At 37.2% G+C, this 14,598-nt stretch overlaps 1 protein-coding gene across 2 annotated transcripts in view; it reads right to left on the bottom strand.

Moving 5' to 3' along the window:
* Positions 1 to 14,598, bottom strand: part of slc12a5b (solute carrier family 12 member 5b) — a 59,117-nt gene that overhangs the window by 13,132 nt on the left and 31,387 nt on the right. For both annotated transcript variants that reach the window (XM_057356633.1, XM_057356634.1), the window contains exons 2-19: positions 12,556 to 12,656; positions 12,336 to 12,467; positions 11,989 to 12,135; positions 8,999 to 9,053; positions 8,582 to 8,712; positions 7,514 to 7,761; positions 7,222 to 7,433; positions 5,166 to 5,333; positions 4,414 to 4,512; positions 4,116 to 4,173; positions 3,511 to 3,685; positions 3,315 to 3,433; positions 2,888 to 2,986; positions 2,607 to 2,726; positions 1,283 to 1,387; positions 988 to 1,156; positions 711 to 906; positions 200 to 369 (exon numbers count right to left, since the gene is read on the bottom strand). In XM_057356633.1, coding sequence (XP_057212616.1) covers positions 200 to 369; positions 711 to 906; positions 988 to 1,156; positions 1,283 to 1,387; positions 2,607 to 2,726; positions 2,888 to 2,986; positions 3,315 to 3,433; positions 3,511 to 3,685; positions 4,116 to 4,173; positions 4,414 to 4,512; positions 5,166 to 5,333; positions 7,222 to 7,433; positions 7,514 to 7,761; positions 8,582 to 8,712; positions 8,999 to 9,053; positions 11,989 to 12,135; positions 12,336 to 12,467; positions 12,556 to 12,656 — 2,504 coding nt within the window. The remainder of the gene's footprint in view (positions 1 to 199; positions 370 to 710; positions 907 to 987; positions 1,157 to 1,282; positions 1,388 to 2,606; positions 2,727 to 2,887; positions 2,987 to 3,314; positions 3,434 to 3,510; positions 3,686 to 4,115; positions 4,174 to 4,413; positions 4,513 to 5,165; positions 5,334 to 7,221; positions 7,434 to 7,513; positions 7,762 to 8,581; positions 8,713 to 8,998; positions 9,054 to 11,988; positions 12,136 to 12,335; positions 12,468 to 12,555; positions 12,657 to 14,598) is intronic.

Raw genomic sequence — 14,598 nt, 5'->3', positions numbered from 1 at the left:
TTTTTAATATTAGTAATTAAAGGTTTCTCAAGCATTACGCAACAATGAAACGTGCTTTGAGACGCATGTATTTAAAGTGTATTGAGAGGGGTGACAGTAAAACAAACAAATCGTTTATATATCATGAGTTCAACATACTGAACAATGAAAGTCAATAGAAACCCCACCATGACAAAAAGCGAGTCTGAGAGAGAGAGACCTTGTGTTGGCGCAGAAGGAAGGGCAGGAGCATAAGCATGCCTCCATCATGAACAATCCACCACACATCAATGTGGCCCTCAGTGAAGCGCTCGCCGTTTGATGGATATGCAGAAATGTTCTTTGGCACCAGCAGGGCTAAGCTGGCGGCAGTGGTCTCCCGGACCACCTCTGTTAACAAAACATGGCAAAAACACACCATATGAAAAACATGAGTAGAGTTAATATTTATCTACCATATGTGCCGCTCAATTTTTATCATTTAACTAACACTTTACAATCACTCTATGTTATCATAAGCAGTAAAGCTACATTGCCACAAAAGTCATAAAACGCTGGTAAAAAGTGCATGCTTGTGCATGTGACCTTGCCTGAGTTACCTTAAAAAAGTAAAGCCTGGAACCTAAGGCTCGGCTGTCCCAGCACACTATACAATCATTAGAACCATTAAACCGAAGATATCGGTAGATATCTACTCTTTGTAAGCTTCATGTACACAATGACTGTCTTACCGATGAAGTTCCTACAGCGGTGGTGTTCCTCCACCTGCTTCCAGTTCTTAGGGAAGCTGACCAGTACCGCGTTATGACGAAGACCACCAAGACCCCCGGCCTGGATCAAGTGTGAAGTGGCATCCCGCAGGTTGCATGAAATCACCACCTGACTGAATCCCTTCACTTTCTCGACCTCCATCAGCTTCCTTAGAGACTGACAGATGAAAGGAAAACAGATCGTTGATGTCTTATTTTAGGGAATGAAGTAGAGTTTGTGATTCTTTGCGTTTCATACTTGGTCTGCTTTCTGCGCCTCTGGTTGGTTTTTCAGGAAGGTTCCCTCCACGCATGCCCCCACGATGGTCAAACCTTTGCCAGCTTTCAGCTGACTGGTCAGAGACAAAAGCCGAGGCTGCTCCAAGTTCTGCTCCCCATCCAAGCTCGTGAGCACTAAAATCTGTGGCCTGTGAATCATTTTTCATTTCCATTCAATTACTTTTTTTGTAAAGAAACTATATTCATTGCTATTACAGCAATAATGTAATATTAAGGAATAAGCAGGTATTGAATATTACTGATCAGACACTGACCTCCAGTTTTTGGTGTGAGGTGGAGCTTCTTCCAGTCGCATGAGGGCATATCGGGCAGCACTAAGAGAGATGCCACGTATCCCATCACCCCACTCCTTCTCTGCCCTAAAAAAAAGAGAGAACACGAAAGTGCTGTCAAGGTAAAACTGCATTTAAACCCATTTCATGCGTGTAATGTAACCCGTTTCTGAGAAGAATCAGAATCTATTAGACTGAATGTATATTAACTAAAAAGGACACTCCTGATAAATTGTGCACAATAAACTAGAAACATAAATATTATTATTTTATTCGCCCTCATGCCATACTACATGTACAGTATATTAGTCAAACACAAAAATATAATTTATATTAAATGCCTTAATGTTACTTTCTTTAATTAGACGGTAGGTCATAAGAAGGTAAGGTAAGCTTTAAATCTGATTGGCTATTGCATGTCTTGTGACAGGACATGAATATTACAGATATATGTATGTACTTTTAGAAGCAAGGTTATTTTAGTTTTATTAATTCAATTAATTAAAACTTTGAAAACATTTCTGTTCATTGAAATTAAATAAAAGACTGACCTAAAAATTATTGAAAAAAATGAACTAAAGTTAAAATTGAAATGTTGCCTCAAAAATAAAGTTTAAAGCACAAAAATTATGATGATAAAAAAATAAAAAATAAAACTAAAATAAAAATTAATCATCTTATATATTAGCAACATAAAAAAAAATTATACAATGACAAAAGCATATACCAACATTGCTAAAACTTTAAGTAAAATTAACATAAAAATAAAAGCTAATTAAAAATATTTATAAAACTAAGTAAAACTAAAATCAAAACTATAATAACTCTGTTTAGAAGATAACATGACAACAGATACAATAAAATTACAATTTCTAGTATAATAATCTAATAATTTTCGTGTTCAACTGAAGAGTCATACACATCTGGGATGGCATGAGGGTGAGAATTTACATTTTCAGGTAATCTAATCATTTAAAAGAAGTAAATCGGATAAAATTGGTCTACTCATTAAGTTTAGACCAAATGACAATCTGAATACATAATTTGTGCAAAATTATTTTGTTCTATTGCATTGGTTTAAAATGTCCGAAGCTACATAAAAACACACAGGATGCGTATAATTATTCCCATTCATTAAATTGTCATAAAACAGTTCCTCTTAAAAAACACCCCACTGGCCAGAAAACCTGTACGGCTAATAATGGCTTTTCTCCAAGAGTGAGATTGATCTTGTTTGTTCAAAAATCATTAAGTTTTTGCTTTTCCGTCCACCCTTTCCTCCCGAGGCTCGTTTCGGTTTGCTTACCCGCAGAACTCGATGTATTTGTAGATGCAGCCAGCGATCACCATGGCAACAATGGCATAATACCAAGAGCACAGAAACATCAGAGTGAGACACAAGCTCATGCCCAAGAGTGACAAAGCCCTGAAAAAACAACACCAACACTCAAACAAAGAAGTGTAAAGTGTATCTAATGCATATTTGTCCATCTGTTATCTTTCATCCATTCAAACCAATAGCTCTGTCATCCGAAACCTGACACACGGTTTAGGAGACTAGAGGACCAGGTGTGTGTAATTATGCACCAGTGGTAAAACTTGAAGCGTGGTCTCCAGTTAGGGGTCCTGAGGAGCGTCTGCAGCGCACAAGCCAGGTTTACAAACATATAGCACATAAGAAAGAACCTGTAGGGATAACAGAGCAACATTACAGTACGTCAGTATACTCTATGTAATATAGACTATTAGGATCTATGAAAGTCATTAGAGGGAGTATATTATTACAGAACGTTAGTGAATAGGATTAATGCTATATTAATGTGCTATAAACTGTTAAAAACAACTGGTGAAAATAATTAAGACATGTTTTTGATAGTTGTATTACAGTGTCTGTAATGTTAAGAGAGTAGCGATGGCAAACTTGCGGGTTCAATGCACTTCCAAATGTAAAGCTGAGGTTTATCTGGGAGTCATGAATCTTGAGATGCGGTGTGTTTTTTACAGTGTTGCTCACATAGACAGAATGGGTGCGACAGCATCCAGGGAGGCAATGAGGATGCCAATCTCACAGATACAGCCCGTCAGTAGGAGAGCCCACGTAGGTTCACCATTAGCTTTGCCATGACCAAACACCTGTAAAACATAAGAGCGTCATTCATCTGTGATCAACAATCCGAGAGAATCAGAATATACTGTATGTGTGGGTGTACCCTGAGGAAAGGAATGATTCCATCTCGGGCGATAGCTTGGAGGAGGCGGGGCGCTCCTGTCAAACTCTGAAGTCCCGCCCCACAGGTGGAGAAGAACGAGCCGAACACAATGACCCAGGGCGAGGGCCATGCCAGGGTCCCAATAACCAAGTTACCATTCACGCCTTCCCCAAACCTGTGTCATTGAAAATGACTAAGTTGCTTTCATGCGAAAATTCCGAGCGTTTTTTTTTTTATATCTTTTACCACATAATGAATTTTCCACATTTTCAGGTGGAATTCTTTGTAATCACTGTTTTAAATGGATAGTTTACTCCAAAATAAAAATTCTTTCATCGTTTTTTCATCCTCTTTTAATTTCAGACCTGTATGACTTCCTCTCTTCTTCAAAACACAAAATAAGTTATTTTGAAGAACGTTGGTAACCAAACAACACTTGATTCAAGTGTCCACTGTATGGACCGCTGAAACATTTCTCAAAATATCTTCTTTGGTGTTCCACCAAAAAAATTCATATACGGGTTTTGAACAACATCAGGGTGAATAAATGATGACAGAGTTTTTATTTTTGGGTGAACTATCGCTACATAAATCAAAGAACGCACTTGTCTCTCAAAACGACTCCGTCCACACAGGCTCCAAACAGAACCACAGAGGACATGTCTGGGAAAGTTTAAATTAAGGACAACACAAAGCAGCAAAAAATACATACATCCTAAAAAAGACCATTGGCTATTTTATTATATGTGACGCTTAATCATTTTTACATTTTGTGCTTTCCCGGATATAAAATTACACTCTATATTGTACTTCCAGGATGTGCAATTCAACACTGTCACCATGAAAGTCATGAGTCATTTATTTGAGTGAAGAGCAGTTTAATGGCTTTAGAGTGAAGGATACAGATAAAGGAGGTGGTTGCGATGGCCAGGATGGTGCCAACAGGAATGGACTTCTGAGCATCCTGCAGGTCCCCAGAACGGTTGGAACCAGCCATGATACCTACACCACACACAAACACACGCAAACTATATTAAATATTGATTTGAGACTTTTGGATAAAACAAACCATTAGTGATGACGATCTTGGATTACTGATGCTGGTGCGTTTGAGGCTCAGGTTTTTGCTTACATTGTGGGGGCCAAACATCCCCACAAGAACAGTAAAACCTAAAACCACCTGCATTGTGATGACAGCCTACGACCCTCGTGAGGAAAACAGCTTAATCAACACACTAAATCACATCTTAATGAAAATCTAAAAATGCAGCAAAGATTATGTGAAGGTTAGTGAAGGATAATATGAACAGCTCAGTATAAAACTAACACAAGTCAATGGAAAGTGTTTATGTGAGTGAAAGCAGTCAGTGTCTTTAGGGCTCTGGGCCAATGTAGAAATAAAAAAACGGTTTCCTTATGTAACAAGCTCTCGTTGTCAACGCTGGTGAGAGGACACAGACATTTGCAGCATATAAATAATGCAGAAAACTTCGCTTAAAAAACATTTGCAGATGCATTATTTATTAAGGGGATTTAATAAAAAGTCAGATTTAAATTAATATGACAATCCAGTCTAAAATAGCCCTAGTAATATAATAGACAGGCATTATTCATTTCAATATTATTTATCAGATTGTTTCACATTTGGTTCTGACCTGTGACAGAAGGAAAGTAGATGCCAACCAGCAGAGTGAAGAAGCTGGTGATATCTGCCAGTACATACTGGTTGCTGTTGGTTATTGGGGCGTCAGGGTCTAGCACTGCTGGTATACCCCGTTTCTCTAAGAATGAATTTTTCTCCATAAACGCGCTGAAAAGGTTTTCTGTGAGAAAGGAAAGAGACATTTGTCAAATTAAGAGATCCCATCTATCCGCATTTTTTCATAATTTTTCATACAGAAAGTCCTGTAATACACAATTATTAAAAAATGTATGTTAAAGTCCCAGTGAAATAAAAAACAATTCCTATTTTTCATGAAATATTGCAGTGTTTATTGTAAATAGCTTACCAATGTTGGCCGTTCTCTTTATAAAATTCATGTGCCATCATAATCCTTAGTTAAAATAAAAAATTTGACTTCCGCCCTCTAGTGACTATCCATCTCAAATGATGTAAATTAGACGGCTTTGGCGGATTATCCGTTAACTCCTCCCCTTCAGCAGTCAGTCTTCTGCCAGTTCCATTTCAAAATGCATAGGCTGTTTTTATACGTCCAATCAAATCACAGGGAAAAAACAAGCCACGGCCACTATTATTTTCTCATTCGAAATTCCGTTTCACTCTGAAATGCGTCAGAATACGGAAGTAATAACGATCGCACCTTCCGGTTCTAAGGGACTTTAAGTAAGTTTAATATAACGCAATTAATAAAAAGTGTTTTTAACATTTGTGATGTGATCTGGGAAAACCCAACACATGGTACAATTTGACATATTACAGGTTTTGATACCATATGAAAGCCGTTTTCATTTACTACTTTGCATTATTAAGAGAGGAAAAGTTTTTAAACATCAGCTTGCCATTATAAATCAATATTTCTTCAGCAAAAAACAAGTGAATTTTGCCAAGATATTTTCAGAGATGATAGATATGATGTTATAGCATAATAATTTAATGAAAACCTAATTTTGGAAAATCTGGATTTCCCAGATCGCATCACATTTAAACTGGATAATTATATTACTGGTAAATTTAAGCATGTAATACTTGTAATGTTCAACGTTTCGGGAAAAAAACTACAATATTTTAAAGTGTATAGAGGAGAAAGTTTATTTTTTAAGATTATGAAAGGTCTAAATGTCTTTTTACATTATTGAAAGTATAATAATTTATTTTTACTTTAAACAAAATGAAATGTCATATAAATTTAAGTGGTTTTAATCATCTTTGAGCTTTTTGCAGTTTACTTACAGTAAATAATCATGTTGCAAATATTTTTTTAAACTACAATAAACTTTTAAATAATAAACACAATTATCACTGCAATTATTATTGTACAGTTATTCATCATTATTAAATATTACAAATCAAAAGACTTATACAGCTGTGGAAAATATTAAGAGACCATTTCCAATTTATTTTCTGCTTTTCTGAATTTACTATTTAGTAATGTTTAGGTAAAATATTAATTCTGTGAAATACTAACAATATTTCCCCTGAATTTCAAATAAAACTACGCTTTCCATTTGCATTTATTTGAAGAAAATTAAAACTGTTTTTTTTTCAGACCTCAAATACTGCAAATAAAACAAGTTCATATTAACTTGTAAAGCAATACAACAGTAATATTTGTACATGTATTTAGGAAAAGTTCAAGATTTTTTTTCAGTTTTCATGTGTCTGTCAGTCTTTCACATTGCTGTTGGATGACTTAATGTCACTCCTGAGGTTTGATTTTCTTTAAATTCAGAAGACACTGGACTAGAATGACCACAATACATCTAGAAATGATGATTACATGAACATTTGGAATGGTTTATTAATATTTTCCACGGCTGTACAGTATATCAGACTGTCGGGAATATTCAATTTTGATTGATTATACCACAGTTTGACATTTATCAATAACCACAGCACATCTAGGAATTCTAAAAAGGATAGATACTAATAAAATATATTGTGCTGGTTAAATAAGAAGTAACTTTGTCTGTAACAGTAAGTGTGAATATTAAAGACATTGAATAGTCATATCAATGTTGTGGATTTCTGACCTGCCAGAATTCCACTGGTGACTCCAGGGATTCCCTGGATCTGAGTGACGTTGTTGTTGGTGAAATACTCATCACAGGTGGCGTTCAGAAACTCTGAATCACAGAAGAGCCTCCAGAGTTTGGTGGTGACTGTGGCATTGCCTCGTTCTATGGTCTTGGCACAAATATCAAAGCCCTTTGAGGTAAGAGTTCTGTTCCCGAGCACACACACCCTGCACAAGACAGATCCATATGATTTTGGTGGTCCTAGAAAAGACACTTTTTAAATACAGTCATTACAATATGCTCTTACGGAAAGTCTGGTGGGTCAAAGGATGTTTTGATGACCCCCGCATAGACAGCGAGAATGGAGAGTACGACGCAAGCGAGGAACACGAGGGCCAACTTGTTGACATACTTCACACCGACAAAGACAACAATACACATGAAGGATAGCACGATGGTGCCGTAAACGCGCATGTTATTCAACAATGCTGCCTCGGCTTCTGCCCCCTCCAGACCTTCCATTTTGAATATAGCAGCTACTGGCACAATGTAGATCTATGGAAAAATACATAAAAATATAAAAATGTTCAGATTACACAGGTTTATTTCATAAGAAAGTTATTATTTCAATTATTTCTTCTAGACATCAATTAGATTAAATGGAGAGCAAAAGGAAACTTGTTTAAGTTCTCCAAACATCTCAAAGTCTGCAATCAAAAGTCAACATTACTGAAGATTTCAATGTGAACCCCGTCTGAGTTTATCCGAATCCAGAATTTACCTATACAATCTACATCCATTCTTACACATCCATACTGTACTCTTTATGTATTTTACCAGTTTCATTTGTTACTGTTTTTATTTCTCCCAAGCAGAGTTTAATTTGAGACTAAGCTGAAACACAACTGAGAGTCTCCTAAGCCAGTAGTTCTCAAACTGGGGGCCGTGGCCTCCTGGGGGGCCCCAAGATGGTTCCAGGGGGACCACAGATTTTGTGGCATTTTAGAAATATAGATATTTATCATACATTTTGTGCAATCAAACATCAGAAAAACAACACCACCAACCAAAAGAATTGATGTTTTAGCATTGTTTAACTGAATATTTTCTTGATTTAATTAAAATTTTAAGTTTAAGATTATAAGTATTTATTTGGGGGGCCGCTAAGCAATGCACTCTACACAAAGGGGGCCTTACAACAAAAAAGTTTGAGAACCACTGTCCTAAGCTATAAAAGAGCAGCTTCTGAGTTCATTCTGAATATTAAATAATTCTGATTTGCAGAAATCTGATCAATGATATAAAAAATAAAAAGCTCTGTCTACATGAATGTCAAGCAAAAAGAAAACTAATAACAATGCAAAGCCTTTCATACCAGCAGGATTTCGATGCACCCCAGGATGTACATGGCTCCAGCAAAAGTGGTACCAAGGTAGAAACATATACCAACAGCCCCACCAAACTCCGGCCCCAATGAACGAGAGATCATGTAGTACGAGCCTCCAGCTGTATGTCACAATCACAAAAATAAACAGTCAACATGTTCTATGATATGAGAGAAATGTCATTTGAAGAGGATGACAAGTGCTAGTCCAGTATATTTTATTCTACTTATACCTAACAGAGACAGACATGTATCCGTAGAAGAATGCACACAGTTATAAGTCAGGAGCTGATCTCAGCACGGTTGGGAGCTGTACTGTGCATTGTAGCTAACTGGCCATGAAGAACAACAGGACAGCTGTCCTCTGGGCTTCAACACACAAACACAAACACTGTGAATTTCGCTTACCTGGCACAACTCCATTGGTGGCAATCGCACTCATTGAGATGGCAGTCAGCATAGTCTGTAAATATGGTAAATAAAGATCAATGCAGAGCGGGTAGTAAGTGAAGGAGACAGAGAGACTCTATGACAAAGCAGAAAGAATACTTTCTCCCTTTCCAGTTAAATGTACAGGGAGAATCTTAAAAGGACAGTTCACCAAAATATGAAAATTCTTTCATGATTTATTCACCCTCATGTCATTTAAAACGTGTGATTTTCTTTCTTCTCCAGAACAACAAATTTTTTTTTTTTGAAGAACATTGGGAACCAAATAACATTGACCCCCATTGTATTGACACAAAACCACTGAGACATTTCTCAAAATATCTTTTTTTGTTCCACAGGTTCTAAATGATTAAAGTTAATAAATCATGTCAGAAGTGTTTTTTGGGGTGAACTATTTCTTTAAGGAAGCTTGAATTCACATTGCTCTTGTACTGTATGTCCACTACAGGTCATCATACTCCATATGTCAACATTTTACCTTTAGAAATGACCTTTAGAACGATAAACTACATGCAGTTAACATCAATATTTTGTATACCTGTGTCAAAAAAAATGAAGCTAGACTTATACTCATTGTCATATGTATCCATTTACTGCGAGACTACTAGTAGCAATTATACTGTATTGTCTTGTATGTGGGTTGACAGAAATAGTCTACAAGTGTGCAACGATTGCATTTGGCAGGGTGTGAAGGGCATTACGGGTGATTTACAATGTGATGAGACAGCTTCAACTTTTTTATATCAAAAGTTTTTAAACCAGATGGGACAGAATGGAAAAGAAGCTCACTCGTGGCCTAATGGTTAGAGAGTCAGACTCGTGACCAGAAGGTTGCCGGTTTGATTCTCAGGGCCGGCGGGTAACGACTGAGGTGCCCTTGAGCAAGGCACCATACCCCTACTTGCTCCCCGGGCGCTGCAGTGATAGCTGCCCACTGCTCCGGGGGTACGTGTGTTCACCACTTGCTGTGCGTGTTTTCACTATATCTGACAAATAGGTCACTTTCAATGTGGAGATTTTAGCGGCATCTAGCAGTGAGATTGAAAATTGCAGCCAATGTCTCAATCTGCGGCTCTCACAAGACTTACGATGTCATCGCATTTTCGCCTCTTTGTCGAAGAAGATACATATTTATGAAACGCGCTCTCTAGAGCAGTGTCACGGCGGAGCGTGGTAGAACCCAATTGCAGGCAGGCGATGAAGGGGTTAAACAAGATATATTTATTAAATAACAGAAACACCCACGATGGGGAAAAACTAAACAAGGTATAAATGCAAAAACAAAGACTTCCCACGTGGGGGCAAACCGTGAAGACAAGATCAAAACAAAACTAAAATCCACAGACAGGGCAAGGCGGCAAGGCAACAAGAACACGGGTAAACAAACACAAGCATATACAGAACGCATACATACACAACGCAAGAGCACAGGACAATGAAACAAGAGGGCATTAAATAGGGAAGACAAACGAAGGATAACGACATAGGGCAGGTGAGGGTAATCAGACACGGCCGGGAAACAATACAGGAAATGACAGGGGTGGGGCCAATGATGAGACACTGGAGAGAACACATATTATTGTCAAAAGGACAATAATATGTTTCTCTCCACACATAACCAAAGGCTTTGTCATGACTCTGCCACAGGACCAAGAAAACATGACTAAGAGAGGCAGAGCGATGACAAGCAGTTTGTCCGTTTAGGGCTACTGTAGAAACAACATGGTGATTTCCATGTCAAGGGACCCGCGGTGTATGTAGATAAAAATAGCTCATTCTAAAACATAGCGCTTCATTATGTAAGGTCATTATACTGAAGACAGTTATGTGCATTATATTGCATTTCAGTCAGTAGATCCTCCTGAATATTACACAATGCACATTTAAGGTGTTTGTATGTCAAAATTAAATGGCAAAGAAGGCAAACTACAGTGTATTGAGAAATGTGCTTTTTGAATAAACATGAAATTAATAAAAAACTAAACATATGTTTTATTGTTTTTTGTTCAAGCCTTCTTACATTCTTTGCAAAGCTAAGCTTCAGTTTACATTCCAAGCACAACTACACAACATGTGTACAACGTACTTAATAAATCTCTGATAATGTATTTGAATGAAGGGCAAAGACATACATTTTAAACTTCACTTTTTGGGCACTACTATGTTTCCTAAGACACGCAGAACGCATACAAACACACACACACACACACACACACACACACACACACACACACACACACACACACACACACACACACACACACACGGCAACAGAATCTCAGCGGGAACAGCTTAATGATGGCTGCTGTCCGTGGTGCTAAACTGGCAGCTCTGAAATGAAACACCTCATGTTAGCATCAACATTTATGTTCTTGGCAGAATGGCAGCGCTGACGCTCATGCTATTTCGAGATACAGCCGTACAACAAAGTGATTGTATAACGGTAAGTGATTTTTAGTTAAAGATAGGAAGGGGTAGAAAGAAACAGTCTGAGCTCTTGGGAGGAATCATGGAGAGAGGTACTGTACTTAGAGTGCACTATGTCTCTGTGGGTCTTGATTCATAATGTTAATAAGGATTTCTTGTTTCCTGGGCTTGTGTCAGCTGGTATAAAGTTTAAAAAATGTATTCAGTTCGGAAGGATAGTGTAGCTATTTGTGGGGTTTTTTTTAGTTTGTATGTGTCAACCACTGGCATATCAGACAGCCCCTCAGCCCGTGCGGTGTGAACGGAATTGCCTCTTAAACTCATGAACCATTCAAATTTAGATTACATTTGTCTGTCCATAGTGGTTTTTATTTTATATTCTGTACATAGTTTGTGCATTAATGTTTTAACACAGGAACCATTTTCAGAAACAATGTAACACAGAAAGCTGAATGCTCCATTGTGTAAATTCACACTTTAATGACTGTAAAAGACAGAATTTAAGCATATACGTGACTGACCGTAGAGCAACACATGAAGACGATCAAGAAGGTGCCCAGCACACCCCCGGCGCCCACCAGCCAGGTCATCCTGAGAAACAAGATCACACCCAGAATGTTCTGCAGACACGGCAGGTAAACGCCCATTATTGTGCCCATACGTGGAGCCTGTCAATCAAACGGTCAACCAATCAATAAATCAGGACCTAATGCACGTGCCATCAGCTTCATGATGCCCGATAAAATTCACAGAGAGCATTATTAAACACCCATTATAGTTGTCCATCAATCAAATCCAATTAATAATGAGGAATCATCCATCAACATACACGATTGGATAATGATAAAAGCGTTTTAAACGGATTTACCTGCACAGTTTTCTTGCGCGCTTCCTCGTTGTTTTCGGCCTCTTCATGTTCTTTACTGCCCTGTGTCAAGTTGGAGTAGTTGGCGAGGCTGCTCAGAAGAGATGAAACCATGGGACTGGTGTCCATCTCCTCCTACAAAAGACACGTGCAAATACAGAATGTAAATCTAACCCTATGAACCACTTTGAATGATATGTTTCATTATAAGGGACTACTGCACCTCAAACAGGGCCATATTTTTCCCATCATACTGCTGGCTTTTCTCCACATCACTGGTGCTGCTGTTGATAAAGGGACTGCTTTCCTTGGATGCTGCATCTCCTGTGAACACATATACAAAACATTTGTGTTCATTAGCAACTGGGTTAAAAAATATTATAGCGTTTGGAATAAGGCTGTTACGATGTCAGATTGTCACTACACGATTATTGTGGCCATAAGAATTCACAATAACATAAATAATATAATAGTGACATCTACTAAATTGTTTTTTTTTTAATGAGGACAAGAACATTCTACTAGTCAAATTCATCTTTAATTTGGTTTATTTTGCGGTTTCTCTTTTTTTAGCCAATGAGTTACACTCAAAATATGAATATAGGAAGGCGGAGCGAGAGTCTGTAAACATTGTGGAAACATCACGAAGGAAGGAATTAAGATGTCAGAAGGGTGCTGACTTATTTACGATATTATTATCAATAGTACTAACACAATATCGATAGTCATGGTTTTTAACATCACAATTATTAGCTATGTATATATATATGGAACCGCCAAATTTGCATAAAGTTTTTATGCTCGCTTGGTGTTTTTTTTTGTTTTGTGTGAAAACCGTTTAATGCAAATAATGGGAGATGTAAACGCATTTGCCAAATAAATTCTAATATAGCGAACATTAAACCTATGTGACTAAGTGGTGTCTTTCCAGTTTCCAGGTTTATTTTTATTTAATGTTGGTTACTAGGTTACCAATACCACCGTCGCTCGAGAAATGCACCTTTCGCATTCGTTTTCTTTTTCTTGTTATTAATAACTTTGAAAAGATTCGCTTCACGTTCGGATGAAAATCTGCCTGTTGTCAATACCGGTATATTGTGGCACCCCTAATCTGAGGAAACACATTTTTTTAAAATTGTTTTATAGTTTTTTTCATAATATTTCCCACCCCAAAACACATTAGTTTTCCCTCATGTTATTACAAACATGTATGCCTTTTATTAAATGAATCAACTACAAAAATGACTTATAGAAGTAAATGTCCTGACTGCATTTTCACATTCATCTGCAGAAAAAATTAAGAGGGCATTCCAAATTTTCATTTAATCAACATTTCTACTGTAGATATATTGTGGTCATTCCAGTCCAGTGTCTGTTGAATTTCAACAAAATCAAACCTGAGGAGTGACAAAAAGTCATCCAACAGCAATGTGAAAGACTGACAGCAAGGTTATCACATACACTTTTTTTTAGCATTTCCTAAATACAAATACAAATATTACTGTTGTATTGCTTAAAAGTGAATATGAACTTGTTTTCTTGTGAGAAAAAAAACATTGCATCTTATCTGTTATTTTGACCTGTTTCTCCAGTTTTCATTTTCTGCGAATAAATGAAAATATAAACTATATTTTTATTTGAAATTTGGGAGAAATACTGTTAGTAGATCACAGAATTAAACAAAAACGATAATTTTACCTAAACACATAACTATAAATAGTAAATTCAGATTTTTTTCCCCTTGAACTATTTCTTTGAAACAAAACCTCAGTGAACCATCCACAAGAACTGCATTAAATTAATCAAAATGCCTATAAACACCAATACATCTGGCTAGCAATCTGTCAGATAGTGTTTCCATGGATTTGCTTACAGTGCATGCAAGATCAACGTCATTGCATTAGCACGAAATATGTTATCAGATTTACAGAGTGAGCATTTTCGGTCTAAAGGGATATTTCACAGGCAAAAAAGTTTGTTTTAAAGAAATATCCATATAGACAGTGCCATTAACATTGATGTCTAGCTTCCGTTATCCCTCTGCTGCGCGTGAACCTGAGGCTTGTTTTTCTGGCAAATGACAGTGACGAAAGCTACCGTGCAGAGGAGACGACATCCTATTGGAACAAAACGAAAACTTGTTCGTCACTAAAACTCATGCCTGTGTCATTTGCCAGAAAAACAAGCCTCAGGTTCACACGCAGCACAGGGATAACGGAAGCTAGACATCAACGTTAATGGCGCTGTCAATATGGATATTTCTCTT

The sequence above is a fragment of the Triplophysa rosa genome, linkage group LG17 (genome assembly GCF_024868665.1).
Source record: "Triplophysa rosa linkage group LG17, Trosa_1v2, whole genome shotgun sequence".
Lineage (NCBI taxonomy): Eukaryota > Metazoa > Chordata > Actinopteri > Cypriniformes > Nemacheilidae > Triplophysa > Triplophysa rosa.
Note: the sequence above shows the minus strand (reverse complement) of the source record. Positions and strands in the feature narration are given on the sequence as shown.